This window comes from Ciconia boyciana, chromosome 6 (genome assembly GCF_034638445.1).
Source record: "Ciconia boyciana chromosome 6, ASM3463844v1, whole genome shotgun sequence".
NCBI classification, from domain to species: domain Eukaryota; kingdom Metazoa; phylum Chordata; class Aves; order Ciconiiformes; family Ciconiidae; genus Ciconia; species Ciconia boyciana.
The window spans coordinates 54,759,998-54,775,026 of record NC_132939.1 but is presented as its reverse complement, the minus strand read 5'-3'; the positions used below and the strand labels follow the sequence as shown (position 1 = coordinate 54,775,026).

Sequence of the window (15,029 nt, the reverse complement as noted above, 5' to 3'; positions counted from 1 at the left end):
GTATGGCAGCTGTGGATCTGTCTGACTGGGAATGAGCATTGCCAGTACAGGAAGACCCAGTTGGCTGCAGGTGGGGTGCAGTCAGATCAGGGCAGGCGGGCAGCATGACCATCTCCACAGCAGCCTAGCAGGCACCACTAGCCTTTAAAGCCTTTACTAATATTCTGCTCTCCTAAACATCCTTTCCCTCAGGATCCAAAGTCTTTCATAGACATTATCAGAATTAGTTTTCTGGTACCAACCTAAATTTGGTACATATTACATTTATTTTCAGTGGGAAGACTGAGTACTGTGAAGTGGCTTGTTTAAATCCTTCTAGAAAGCCCATTGCTAAGGCTGAGATGGGATACAGCACCCCATCCGCCAGCCCCACTTCCTTCCCTATGTCATGCCTCAGAACAGATGAGCTGCCACCAATGCCAGACGTATCATCCCTCCATTACAGAAAAGCCCCCTTTTTTCATTCCTCCTTCTCCCATTGTCCTCTTGCTACTGACCTGGCCAAGTTGAGCTGTCCCTCTCAAGTTTAAACCTGTTCTGCTCATGTTTCTGACCTGCTTATCTTTCAGAGCCCCCCCGACCTCTTTCCCATCTTTGCCGCATCAAGGTACGAAGCCTGGTTGGAAGAAACCGCATTAAACTTCTTGACTCCTTGCCTCTCCCAGACAGACTGATTCGATACTTACAGCATGATTACACACAGTGACCCCAGGCACACTGGACATTCAGCGGCTTTCCGGCATGGCACGCAGCGTCATTGGCACAGCAAGGGCGCACATCGTGCACAGTGGGGAGGAATTGCTGCTGGCTTGGTCAAGCGCCCTCCAATGACTAATCTAAGAGAAATATGCTTCTGAAGCATGAGTTAGAAGAAAATGGAGGAGACAGAGAGCTAAACATAGGACTGTTATTAGGTTTTCCAAGAGAAAACACATATGATTCACCTCAGAGCTTGGTCTGCAAAGAATAAGAAACGAAAGCCAACACTGAAAAATGAATAGTGCTGAAGCAGTATCAGTGAGGAATTCAAAGGTATCCTGGGACTGTGGTGGAGCTTAGTATCCTTGCTGTGATCACAATTCAGAAATTGTCAAGAGTCAACATATTTGGGAAAACAATCACATTTCCTTCACTGACTGAGATTTTTATTTTAGTTTCTATTCTACTTTTTGGATTTCTGCTAAGTGTGCTGGTTGCTAATTTCTCATAACTTGACACCATCTTGCTAACACTTTTGCTTTAATTTTTTGGACCTTTCTTATTGAGTAGAGTACTTGATTTCTGAACATTCAAAGCTCAGAACTTTTTAATAGACTAAAATCCAGAAATGCTGATTCCTTTAAAATTCAAGGGAAGGATTATTTAAAAAGGATGTAAGAATTGTATTTGCACATCGTAAATACAGTTCCTGTTGTATTACATTTGCAATAAGAAGTAGGTGAAATTCTGCTTGAGAGAATTTCCTAGACTGGGGATTTCAAAGCAACTCTGAGCTCTTTTTTTTTAAATTTTTTTTTTTTTGGTGTAAATTAGTAGTAGCTGCACTGTAACCAGTAGCTTTACTCTGTCATGAAGCCGGTATCAAAACAGAGTAAAGCCCTAGAGAAGCATGAACAGAAAGTGATGTGGAGAGAAGCAAGGTACACAGGGAGAGAGGCAACACTACTAAACCAACTTTATCTGTTGCTCCACTAGAAGATCTTGTCCCTACAAAATCCAGCCTCTCTTACTTCCTTGGACCTCTGTGGCTATAACAACACCGTCACTGGAAGAAAAGAGAGGTTATTTCAAAATTATGAAAGTCAGACTTTGAGATTTATGAAAACAAATACCCAGAATTAGGCTTCCAAATCCTTATTCGGGTGCCCAAACAATGCCAAGTTGCTTGCGCCAGGTGTAGTTCCACTTAAGCCAGTGGGACCACATTTGGTGTCAGATGTCACTGAGGCAGAATAAAAGTCTTAGGATTTAGCCCTGAATTTCCTGACTTTGGAAGTTTGAAGTATCTATTAGCTCCCTTTGACAATGATGAAAGTTATTATCTCAGCTTCTTTGAAAATTAGGTCACCTATTTACAGCTCAGATCCACAAATGATTTATGGCAGCTTAACAAGTTACCATCTATCAGCTGAACCGCTATAATTGTCCGTGAAATTCTTTTATTGAAGTTTTTAACAAGTCACATTCCCTCACAGCTGGGGAGGCCGAGGAGCCCCTGAACAGTTATTGGCAGTGACTACAGCTCAGTTGACAGGTGTGACTTGCTGAACCACTGATTTGATGAGTGCCTCATTCCTGACTAGGCACCTAAGTAAGGATGGAAGAGCCTAAATTTGGAACTATGTCTTTGCAGATCTTATGCTAGAAGCACACTCATTCTTACCTTAGGTGACAAACGAGCTGTGCACCATGGTTTGTTTGGATTCCCCACCAGAGACCTGACAGATCTGGCTTTGTTTGTTGGCCCACATACCATCCATGGAATCAGATAGAAATGTAAGTAGGGAAAATGCATTGCACCAAGTTGTATTTGTGTGGAGTTTTATACCTTAACACAGGACTGAAAGTGTGTTGCACACATACAAGTCTGTCTGGGCACAGAAGTTCAGATTCTGTGGTGGTTTTGTGTGAAATGTGTTCAGCACTTGTGGGACAGGATGTGAGCAGAAGAAGAATTGGTTACAGCTACGGGCACTCTGTCCATAGCTGTCCCCTTCCCGAATGCAAAAGAAGTTGAAAAGCCAACAGAGTTTCAATTCACACTGAACAGTGATCTTCTTGCAAAGCTTTGGAAAGTCAGGTGAGATTCCTCCACTGCTGAAATTTCATCCAATGACTTCCACTACTAGCAGTTTAGGATCTACCCCTTTGTCTCCTGCAGCGTGAACAGGGAATTGCTTCAGGCTGGAAAAATACTGGGTGGAGGGAAAGGGATGGGGAACAGGAAATCTTTAGATCAGTTTTCCAGTGAAGGCCCTGTATTGGTAAGCAATAGCTTGAGAGATAGAAAATCACCTGTGGAGTTTGTGCATCTCTCACTTTATGGGGCTGAGCAGCGAAGGTCTGGGTCTTACTCGCATGGATATAAATCAGAAGAAAATTCCTTGAAATTAAATGACTGTAACAGAGTCGTAGAGGGTGATGGATACAGACACGGCATGGTGGAGACCATTTACTTAAGTGCTTGTTTGGTGTGCAATGACAGCCCAGGAGACCGCTGGCTGATAGAAGGATTCACAATCACCAGCTGCATGTATAACCACAGGGGTGGGATTTCATAAGCTGTCCCAAACTGGGAATTTCCCCTGAGCCAACATTGTTACATACGCAAAAGTCTCGCGAGTTGCAATTTCTTTTTATGTCCTTGGAGAAGTTGAAACTGGGTTTGAGTGGAGCAAATATGAAAAGTCCATTTCTTCTTTCAACCAAGACACCTTTATCTCTATTGGGATACCCATGTCCTGGTTGCTGTCAACCATCTGTCCTGAGCAGGAGAGTCAGTGAACTGGAGAGCACTGGTCTGATGGGAACGTCCCGCAACTGCGGGAAGGATAAGGGCACACTATGCACAGAAACTGAGGAGAGTCTCTTAGAGGGGGAATCTGGCAATTACAATGTTATTAAGTCCTTTCTGCTTGATCCTTACAGCAAATCTTCACACATTCAGTTTACATTTATTTGCACTGAAATGGAGCCCGCTACCTCTCCACTCCTGTCATTGACACAATATTTTGTGCGCAATACTGAATCTGCACAAATTCAATGTGCATTTAATGCATCTGTCTAAGTTACTGTGAAAAGACAAGTCCCCCAAAACCCAAACAAACCAGGCTTTGTAAGCAGATCAGTAGTTCTAGTGCAAGGTAACTTGGCTTGTTTTTACTGAGTGTGATAAATAGACTCCTTCAGAGATGATGACTTTATGTGAAATGTTCTAGGAATATTTCATGACCAGGTTACTGTACTTTTTTTTTACTGCAACATGTGCAATTCACTTGATGTTCTTGTGCACTTTTTTGATTTTTTATTTCATTTTGTATGAAAGCTTTCTCATTTACCTCTCCCTTCCCATTATTTATAAAAGCTATTCTGGTTTTAACAGTTTAAATTTGCATTGTTGTAGTAAATAGCAACTCTCAAATGTTATGTTTCCATCTTTCAAACAAAGTCTGAATAAACAAGTAGATTCTGAAGGGCTATCAGCTGTCCTGAATAGCAACATTGAACAACCAAACACAAAAATAGCCAGGAAAAGTCTGAATCAATCCAAGCTTGAACAATTAATAATTTTGATGTTAATCTCAGGGGTGAGAGAACAGTAAGTATTGCTAGAGAGAAGACAGAGTTGCTATTCTTTGCAAACCTTTTGGAAAGTCTCACATATCCCCATTCAGTGATTTTGAATATACTTAACAATCGTCTTCTGTTCATTTGCGTTTTACTTCATTGCTGCTCCAGTTCAGAGCCCCAGCAAGGGCCACTGCCTGCCCTGGGCTGGGGAGGGAAGTTCCATGTCACAAAGGATTTTAAGGATCTTAAAAAGTAACATCCGTTTAAATCTGAGGGTAAGTGCATAAATATCTGTGTGTCAGAGGTCATTTGGAATGGTCTGGTTCAATCCTTCATTGTAACTTAAAAACATCCTATTTACTACATGGAAAATGTACAGCAACATACATTCAAATAAGAAACAGTTTAAAAGAAGAAAAAGAAAACAAAGAATTTAATATCCAAAATGTAGAAACTCGATTTTAACTCTCTTCTTTCTCTGGATTTCTTCAGAAATAAGATTTCTACAGAGGCTATCCACTTTGCCAAGTATTTTAATTTTGATAGAAATCCATAATCTGGTGCGATATGCAGCACTTTCAAATTTCCCTTCTGAACTTAAGCAGGAACACTTGTCCACAGCAATCACTGCAATAACCTGTGGTTCGTTCCACAACCTGTTGTGGTCACCCAGATGGAAATCCAGACCAGTGCCAATGAGGCTGCTTTGCATTGACAGCACTGAGACAGAGTTTAGCATCTGGCTTCATCTGGATTACAACAGTGACACAGAGCTATTGATGTGAGAAAGCTCCCCTGTTTCCATGTAAAAAATTCCTTGCCTACAGCTCTGCAAACTAAGAGCCACAGTTCTCCTCCCATTGACTTACATGGGGGTACTGCCTCTGGTTTCTGTTAAGAGTCTCCTCGTGGAGAGGGACAGAGTCTCCTCACAGATTTTTTTTCCAAAAGGACAAAAATGGAAAGACTAAGTATACTCATATCTTCACTTCTGGATCAAGAGCTAACCTGGTGTCTTCAACCCTTAGATCAGCTCTTTACCACCTTGCACCTTGCATGTAGTTGCAGGTATGTGCTACCAAAGCCGTTTCCTGCTCTCTCTCCTGTAGGAGCAGGCTATACAGGCTTGGTACATGTATTAAGTGCTGGTAGCAGGGAGAAAGCAATGAAAGCCATCTCCATTTCTACTTTTGGCCTGCTGGACTAACACATTACAGCCATTGTTTCCATAAAAGTAAACATTCGTGGGATATACTGTGAGGTTGGGGGAAAGAATGAGCTGTTTTTAGCCTGAGAATAGTTCATATCCCAATGAAAGTTGCAACCTGGTTATATAACACCAAGCCCCATCATAAGATCCAAAATGATACTCTACAACTGGTTAAAATGATAATTTTTTCATGACTGCAATGCGCTTGGAAGACACGTTGCCTGTTTTTCCCCTTATGGAGATACCAAGAGTCATAAGGAGCTACACTAGCCAGAGACCAAGCTGATTGAGGCCACTTTTTATTGAATCCTGGGATAAGTTCCCATTAGCTTCAGCAAGAGCAGGTTCAGGCCCTGGGACATCATGGGTGTCCATTCTCTGGCCCTTCCCCCCCCAATATACTTCTCTTGACCTCAGTGATTTACTCCAGTATAACTGAATAGATACAAAGCCTGCAGTATTAGACCTTTCAGCTCTCATGTTCTGTGCCTTAGCACCACTTTCTCCATGGTTTTAAGAGAAATCTAACTTTAAAAAATCCCCTATTAACTTTTCTAATGCCAATTTGTTAAAATATTTGGGAAAATACTGGGCAAATCATTTGCAGCCAGGTCTTGTGATAGAATCTTAAAATCAGGCAAAATAAAAGATGTCTGTGAGCCAGAAATCAAGGCAGGCTATTCTATACACTTTTTTCTTCTTTTATGGTTTTGCATTCAACTAATTATACAATTTCTTATTTGTTCTGTTGATGCAGAACAATTCCTGATGCAGAAATTCATCCTGCTTCTGTTTGCACCAGCGTAACACTAGCTAATTTCCCGGCCCCAGAAGAATTACTTTTGATTTACATCACTCTGAATAGGCAGAGATTTCAGCCCTCATATCTACCCACCCGTTGTAAATCAAACCTGTGTCTACCCGGTGGGGCAAAGATAAACAGACTGCGTTTGCAGAATCACCAAAATAAAATTACTTCCTTTCTTCCCTTATTTCTTTCCTTTAATTCTCTCAGTATTTACATACAAGAAGGCCTTAAATCAATTCACAAACGTGGTTTCTACATTAAATACTGTCCTTCCAGTCTCTTGCATGCAAAAGGAAGTGACCTGAATATCTTGACTTCTGTGGAATTACTTTAAAGTACAAAAACTCTTTGAATGGGTTTAATTCATTTCATTTTGCTGCTGCTGCCTCAGGGCAACCCCGGAAAGATGTTCCCACATGGAGGAGGTCTCCTAGGTGTTACAAGTGCAGCTATGAATGGCCCGCAGCCCCGCTCGCCGCAGCTTAGACAATGCCCGTCGATGAAAGAGCCCTGATTTGCCTCACGCTCCGTGCCACTGGCTTCGTAAGGCTTATTCCCGATTGACACCCATGTACTGAGAGGAGAGTGGAGCCCGAGTAGCTTCCCAACAGTTATTAATTCGCTCCAGCCCGCCCACGAGGAAGAGGGTGCAATCTCCGGCCTCCTTCCCCCCTCCGCTCCACGCTGCCAGCAGCTCGCGCCCAGTGCCCGACCAGGCGTCTCAATTCACTCTCAGGAGCTGTCATGTTCAGCACGACTCTGATACCCGCCCTGGCTAAAGATAACCGAAAACATTGAAAATCGGCGGGGGGACGGCGGGCTTGGTGGGGATGGGTTTCAAAACAACGGGCCTGTAGAGTTTCTGCCCGGTGCCACTGGCCTCCTTGCAGAAGTGCGGCACCTCCACTGGCAGCGTGGCCGCACTCTTCCTCCACAGCCCCAGCCCCGGGAAGGGCGACGGGGCCAGCGCGCCCGGGGGCTGGTACACCCCCGGCCCGGGGCAGGGAAAGGGGCAGCAGGTCCAGGCGCCCACCCGGCCCGAGAGGACCCCAGCCGGGTCCTTCTCTGCAGTGTGTGGGGCAGACTCAGAGGGGCTCTCCGGGCCAGCAGCGTCTGAGCTCCGCTTGCTTTTCTTCCCCTCATAGGGAGGAGGGTCTCTGGGGACCGGGAGACCCTCGGGGCTGGTGGGAAAGGCCCTGGCCGGCAGGCTCTGGGCCGGCCGCGGCTCTTCCCAGAAGGAGGCGGGGAGCTGTCGCTTCCTCATGGGCACCTGGTCTGGCCGGGCGGCCTCAGGGTTTTGCTCCTGCAAAACCCGTTCCCCGGTGAGGCTCTCCTCTGCCTCGGCTGTCCGCAGCACCTTCTCGGTGGCAGCCCCGCTGTGGGGGCTGGGGTCAGGTGCCTCGGTCTGGGGGCCACGGCCCCGGTCCTCTGCCCCCCTGCGCCAGCCACACTCGGGGGGTTTGCTGGGGTGGCACCGTGGGATCCGTGAGTACTTCTGAGAAAACCGCTTGAGCTGCTTCTGCAAGTATTTTCTGTGGTCAACTGACCGGCGACAAGGAGCCGATTTATCCAGAGCCGCTTTGATGTCACTGGAGGCCAGGTTGACGAAGTTCAGTAGGGTTTTCACCTCGCTGTCCGATGCCATCTCACTGGATGCACCATGCAGAGTTTCCCATGAAAAGTTTATAATCCGCCTTCGGACAAACCTTGGCAAACCTGTGAAACACGACGGGCAGACTTGAGAGCGGGAAGCCTCGGTTCAAATAGCACCAAGCAAATGGAGAGAGGGTGGGGGGACATGTCAAACTTCTCAGCCACACAAACAAGTTGTCCGTCAGCTCGCCTCCATGGCGGCAAACTCCCGGCAGAGCTGCCCTGCACCGCTGCCCCGGCATACACCACCACGGGGACTGGCTCACGAATGCCAGCCAGCCCGGCGACTAATCTTGTTAGATAGCATTTAGGTGGACAGAAGCCGGGGCGGCCGCTCCCGCCTCCCTGTAAGCAAGCACGGACACTCACCCGGCGTGCGGCGGCTTTTCTCGTCGGTGCTGGCGGCTGTGGCGTTGCTGCGGAGAAGAGCCCCTTCCCCGCTAATCTCGTTAGGCAGGTTACACACCGCCAACCTCGGCGGAGGCAGCCGGGGCCCGCCAGTGTTTGGATGCAGTTTAGCAAGCACTTGAGCAAGCTGAATGAATATCGACTCCGGCGAGTTCGGGGCTCTCCCAGGCCAATCAGAAGCCACTTTGCCAAATACAAAGCATCCCAATCAGGCATCAGCCTCCCCTCCTCGCATTCTTTGCCATCACAAATTGTCACCATGGGGACAGCCACAGAAAGACAGCTAATAAATACAATCATTTCCCCGCGATTTCTACCATTCTTCCCTATCCTCTTCACCCACACTGAGGCCTTTCTTTTTAAAAATGACACAATCCAAAGCGAAAATGCTGAGGATGAGTTAGGAAAGTTTAGACACCCTTTTCTCTGCACTCCCCAAAGCTGTCTGGGGGCTGATACTAACCATGCTTCATTGGCACAGGACAATGTAATACGGGGGACCGGGTTAGCCTACTTTTAACCGTTCCCCATCAGAGCCTTTTTTTTTTTTTTTTAAGGGGAGGATGATGTCAGAAAAAGGTAGGAAAGGAACAAATCTCTAAAGAGATGTGCAGATATCCATGGAAAGGGAGCTTGAGCGCTCAAGAATCTTGTCTTTATGTTTGCCCCCTCAATTGAGTTACACAAAAGCTGAATTACCTATTCAAACTACCCGGACAAAAGGATGGAGTTGGATAGTACTCTTGCATCTGTAGTCAAACAGTTAGAGACTTAAATCGAGTCGTCATGATGGAGAAAGAGTTAGACAAAGCCCATAGAATTGCCATCAGCAAACATTTTCCTGTGTCATATTAGTGGGTCTCCATGACTCCCTCTGGCCTGGGGACAATAGCACAAGTTTGCACACTCGACTACTGTCACCCTGCCAACGCTGGCAAGGAGCAGAAACAGGACAATCCTTTAAGGGGAAAGCATGCCCGCTGCAGGGAAGGTAAGAAGAGAGGGAAGAAAAGGCGTGTGAAATGCTAATTGAGCTGCTTCCTTTACTGATCCAGAGTTATGCGAGCCCTCCGCCTCGCGGGCTTGTCCCTAAGAGGTGGCAATAACTTAATAGTAGGAGAGCGGGAGGAAGAGGAGAGCAGAAGGGCTGCCCTCGGTGCGCACCGGACACACTGATGACACAGAGCTGGCAGCAGCCTGTGTGCCAGCCCGGGACCCGCTGCCTCCCATGGCCGGAGCAGCACTGCTCCCGCTCTCCAGACCGCAGCACCTTGGGGTTGGGAAGAGTGGAGAGGGGCACAGAACATGTGCACCCACCATCAGGGAGATCCTGCCAGCTCTGGACCAAACACACGCATGCCCTGGGGAAAGCAGGGACTGAAGTCCAAGCCATTTTGCAAGTAAAATCTACCTTACTCATGTGAGGCATCAAAGGCCTGAGAACTGAGGGATGAAAACAGCTACATTTTACAGTTATTTTACTGTATTTCTATTACTCTCATTTTCCTCAGAGAAGGACGAGATCCAGACTGTGCCATTATACCAAACTCTGGGCAGAGGCCTCAGGGATGACTCTTCAGTGTCCCCGTACTGGTGCGCCCAGTGCTGCCATCCCTATTCACATTGTTTCTCCCAGTGTGGCCCAAGCCACATGTACTGGTGCCCCGGCTCAGGTGTTTCAGGTCTAGGGAGACCTCGGGGCCAGGACATCCTGCAGCAGAAGGTGCTACAGAGCCTTTGGCACTATGGTGGGCTGTAACACAGTGGCTGATTTGCCACCGCAGATGTGCCTCTCTCCTTCCAGTTTCTATTTCAGAAGTAGTTCATTCCCTGGGACACCTGGGGCAGCTAGCCCTGCCTGCAGCCTCTATCATCTGCCTCACACTAGCATGCAAATCTCTGCACAATCTTCTCCATGGGGCTCATTTAGGGGAGCAATTTCCAGTCACCTGCCTGAGCATCTATTTTGGGATGTGCTAGCTGGGGCCTGGCCTCTCTATGACCCAACACAAATCCTTCTGTGCAGCTGAGGCTACAGGGGGAGGTTTTGTCTAGCGCATTGAAAGAGATGCACGCCAAGGGATCACATCTCTGTTTGTAGGAACCAACTGTCTCCTGTGCTTGAGCGTCTGAAACCAACCTAGACACCACGTTGCACAGTGCCACCTCTTAATAGATCTAGTTGGTTGCCCAAGGGGGTGAGAGGGAGAGACAGAGAAACATGAGACAGGTGCCTGGAAACAAAGGATTGTCTCAAGATGTTAATGAACTGTGTCCTCAGAGGCCTGGGAAACTCATGCCACCTATTATGAGACCCTATATCCAATCGCAGGGGCTCAAGACCCCTGGGCTGTGCTCTGAGACTGAGGGCTAGTGGGCCAGTTAGATTGAGGAGGGTCGATATGGCTCACCTGCTTACTGGAGGATAAGGGAAAGCTGGCACCCCGGATAAGGGAAAACACACCCATTGCAGAAGCCCTCTCCAAGCCCCCAGACTCCAGCCATGCCCATGCCCATCCCCTCCTGGAAAGACATTTGCCCAGGATGCAGCTCCTTGGGCACCACGTGGCAGTGGTGGAGGGGCTCCCCGTGCCCCGCTGCGCTCACTGCTCCGGCATCCCGTTCCCCTGCAGCTGAGTAACGGCAGGGAGCCGGAGAGGAACGAACCGGCGAGCAGGATTAAAAAACCAGAGCAACCCACCCTTTCAAGGTCAGACTCAGGTTGAGCTGCACAGGGTTTTCTCTAAGAGGCCACGGGAGCCCTTTTGTTCCTCGCTGCTCTCGCCATGTTCATCCCAATGTACATGTGAAAGGAACAATTAACAATAGGGCACTCCTCTCTGAGGATCCAATGCACTTTGAAGTGTCCACCAACCAAAGGCTCAAGAATGATACATCATTTTCCACTGTGAACGTGTCAAACTAGTACAGCAATTGAAAAAATGTCTCCACATGCCTTCCCAGCATGCAGACAGGGACCAGCTGGAAAGCCACTTCATATCCGACATGTCACCCCCTGACAGCTGTCTTCTTGGGAATTTTTGGTTTGTGAAGTTTTCTAACTCCTTTTTTTAAGTAAAGTACAGGAATAAATCCATTCACTTCAAAGTTGCAGCCAGGCCTCTCCTAAATATGCAGTATTTCCTTCAAGACTGAATAAAGGAGAGAGAAAAGATGATTTTCTTACACAAAAATACCTGGGAAGTGTTTTTAAAGTGTCACTCATTGTAAGCGATGTCAATCTTTAGCCACTTCTACACCAAAACCTCCCACAGCTTATTTCCAGGCTGAGGGGCCCATTCAGCAAAGGTATTCCAGCATCAGGCTGGCCTGGACCGTGCGAGCAGACGCATTAACTGCAACGCACACCATTAACTGGGGTAGGGATCCCTCCGCGGTAAGTGCCCTGAGCAGCTCAAATAGCATGAACACCCAAATCACTGCTGTTATTTTAATTGTCTGTAAAGCAAAGAGCAGCTCAGTGAACAGCTGAGAGGTACAGAGATGATACAGAAGTCACTGTTTTGACACTAGTTTACTCAAAATTCTTTTTTCTCCCCTAAAAGGGAGCTTTTTGTCCATCCTAGACTGAGCAACAGATGTCGTCACCCCACTGCCAGGATAACAACTCTGCCTATTGTATGGTACACTTTCTGGGCAGGCCTGGAGTGAAATCGGCTCTCAGTGGCTTCTTGTCCTCCCTGATCTGAGGTATCTGTTTGTCTGAGGTACATGTCTGTATGGTAAGCACTGTTATCCTCATCTCTTCCCCATGGGTGTTAAAACTAGGCAATCTCCCTTAATTAAAAAAAAAACAAAACCTTTCACATTTTTACTTGAAAAATAAGGCTTCTTAGCAATGGTCAAAAGATTTTCTTTAGAAATTCCTTGGAGGTTTTGCTTGTTTGTGTTTAGGAGAGGAGAGCAGAGGAGAGGAGAGGAAAAAACCAAATTTCCATTGTTTTGTGGAAAATTTCCACTATTTTTCCCCATTTGGGTCATAATCCTGTGACTCCTTGTTGAGCCTAATGAATGTGCACTTTGAAGCAGAGGAAAAATGGGGCTACAACTGTTTTGAAACATGATAAGAAAATAAGCTGGAAAATTCCCAGATGGGCCATCTGTGAATCATCCCTTTTCTTTGTCCATTAAGGGCAGATAAAAGCAAAGATATTTCAGTTGCATGATATCTTTTCACTCACCTGCTGTTTCCCTAAGCTTCTGCTCTGCCTTCACGCTCAGAAAAAGAGAGAGCAAGGGTTTTGAGGAGACCCAGGAGCCTGAGGGGAGGTGATGATGGCTCATGGTGAAACCAGAAGTATTGGCCTGGAGAGGAGAACTATTGGGATGGAGGAACACCACTAAAGCTCTTCCTCAGGGGTCCTGATTTTAGATTTCTTGTTGACAGTGGCTGAAGTGGAGAGATGTTAATGATGCACTGGTGGCATAAAAATGGAAGATGTTATTTAACATCATACTGCAAGAACTGGGTGACCTTAGGAGTGAATGCAATGGGAGAGGAAAGGATTGTACTAACTCTGAGCCACACACCTCAGGCACTGATAGCAGGAATTTCATCCATGAGGAAAGATGTCACTGTCTGGAAATGAGAAGGAAAAACAGGTCATAGGATGAAAATTAATCCCCCTGCACCCAGTCTGACCTTCAAACACTGATGGTGTTCAGGCCTCCAAACAGGTTGTCCTCTGGACTCAGAGCCTGGCCCCAGCCTGGGACGTGAGCCTGCCCATCCCAGGACCTGCAGGCCATTTTGAAATGGAAAAAACCCTCTGTGTTAGCTTCATAAATACTTCTGAGGATGAAATTCATCTGTGAGAAAACTGGTGTGGGCAAAGCTAGCAGCCTGGCTCCCAGTCCAAGGACCTGAAGGACAGCTGGGACAGGCAAATGGTGACTATGGTTGCAGGTCTGTGGTCCTTACCACCAGCTCCCAAAGGATGTCTGACAGCGTGGGCACAAGGGTGCAGCCAAAGCCCTCGGCATCCCTTCCCGCACCCCAGCACGCAGGCACTGCAGACAGCAGCAGGGACGTCTCACCCTGGCACTGACTCTCACACAGCCTGGTCCTGCCCCAGAGCTGAGTCCTCAAAGCTCAGGGAGGGAAGAAGGAGGGAGAATATGGGATTTCTCCCCAGACTCATGCTGTCCAGTCATCCCCTTTGCTCTCCCTCCTCATCTCCTTGTTGGAGCCAACACCTCTGCTCCCAGGAGAAGAGCAACCTGGCACTCCCACCAGACAAAGCTTTGACTCTTTCCCCCCGCCTCTTTTTTTTTTTCCTCTTGACAATCTGCTTTGACCTGAGTGACATCCTCTCTTTGTTTTCAATCCCTGATTTTCTGCACTTGGGGACAGACTTTGAGCAGGCACTAAGTGCTGAGGCCGCACAGAGGCGGTGAGGGGGGGCCGCTGCTACCCTGCAGCCTGCCATTCAGGCAGATGGTGGAGGGGGCCGATATGAATAGCTCCTGTCAGTCTCATAGAGCGAACTTTACAATTGTGCTACGTGTTGGACTGCACATGACTAATGCCATTCTTCTGCAGGCTGCAGGCAGGACACAGCTGTTTCTTTAAGGAAAATTTTGTTTTTCTGAGCAGAAAAAAACACCCATGGCAATATTGTATCCATGTATCCAATATTACACCCCATAATTAGGCATGATCAAAGCCCATCCTGCCATTCACTGCCTCTCTTTCTGGTAAATTAGATCATGTTTAAAAATGAGCCTGGCCTTGGTTTGGTCCTTCTGGAGGTTTAAATCCTGCCTCCCCAAACAGCAGGTATGCACTGAGAAGCAGCAGCAGGGCCAGATATAGGTTTCTTTACATAATTCTGGAGTAATTAAGTATTTCAAGATCAGTGCCAAGATCAGTGCCAAAAGCTAAACGGAGCTTCTGTTGACAAACAATAGCGCTGCAAAAGGATTAAAAAAATACAGAAATTAATATGAGCATGTGAAAAGGTGAAGACCTTCTCTTAAAAGCTGCCAAAAAAGAAATGCACAGTGAGCTCTGGACAGGAGATGAGCCTGGATCTCGAGCCTGTGGTACAGGAGAGCCATGCCAGACTGGAAGGGTAGTGCTCCTCCTGCCCACATTTTGGTCGGGCTCACAGCCTGTTCCCTGCTCCACTCTTTTGGACACGGCTTCTCCACACGGGTGTTTCTGCACCGAAATCAGTGCCAGGCTCTCCAACTCAGATGCAGCCAGAAACACACCCCTGTCACTCCTGCACCTGCATTTCCTTAGCAGGGGGCATGCCCCTGCCCGCAGCCCGGCCAGGGCTGCACCTGCAGCCTGGCAGTCCTTGGCAGTGGGACAAGGTGCAGGCAGCCCCAGGCAGCGCTTCCTTGAGCTAGCCCTCCGTGGTGGTCTGGCCATGAGGCTGCAGGTAGGCAGCTACCTAGCAAAGCACCGGTGTGTGGTTATACCCCTAACATTTCCTTCCGCCTGCCTCTCTCATTGCATTTCCAGACACGGTGTCTGCCTACCAGCGCTGCTGAAACACCCTGCAGAGTGCAGAGCAGGGCAAGAGCTTTGGTTTGACTGGTGGGTGAGCATCACCCACAGACCTGTGGGTACCTCAGCTCAGCACAGGGGGAGTTTAGAGAGGCTGTTTTGCTTAAAGCACCTTTGCCATC

General features: G+C 47.5%; 2 protein-coding genes across 3 annotated transcripts in view; one reads left to right on the top strand and one right to left on the bottom strand.

Annotated features, from left to right (window-relative positions):
- Positions 1 to 4,413, top strand: part of ASB2 (ankyrin repeat and SOCS box containing 2) — a 33,613-nt gene extending 29,200 nt beyond the window's left edge. For both annotated transcript variants that reach the window (XM_072865677.1, XM_072865676.1), the window contains one exon: positions 570 to 4,413. In XM_072865677.1, coding sequence (XP_072721778.1) covers positions 570 to 706 — 137 coding nt within the window. In that variant the 3' untranslated portion in view covers positions 707 to 4,413. The remainder of the gene's footprint in view (positions 1 to 569) is intronic.
- Positions 4,414 to 7,083: 2,670 nt separating this feature from the next.
- On the bottom strand, positions 7,084 to 7,953 carry FAM181A (family with sequence similarity 181 member A). Its single transcript, XM_072865845.1, has one exon. The coding sequence runs from the start codon at positions 7,951 to 7,953 to the stop codon at positions 7,084 to 7,086; it is 870 nt and encodes a 289-aa protein (XP_072721946.1).
- Positions 7,954 to 15,029: the final 7,076 nt, after the last annotated feature.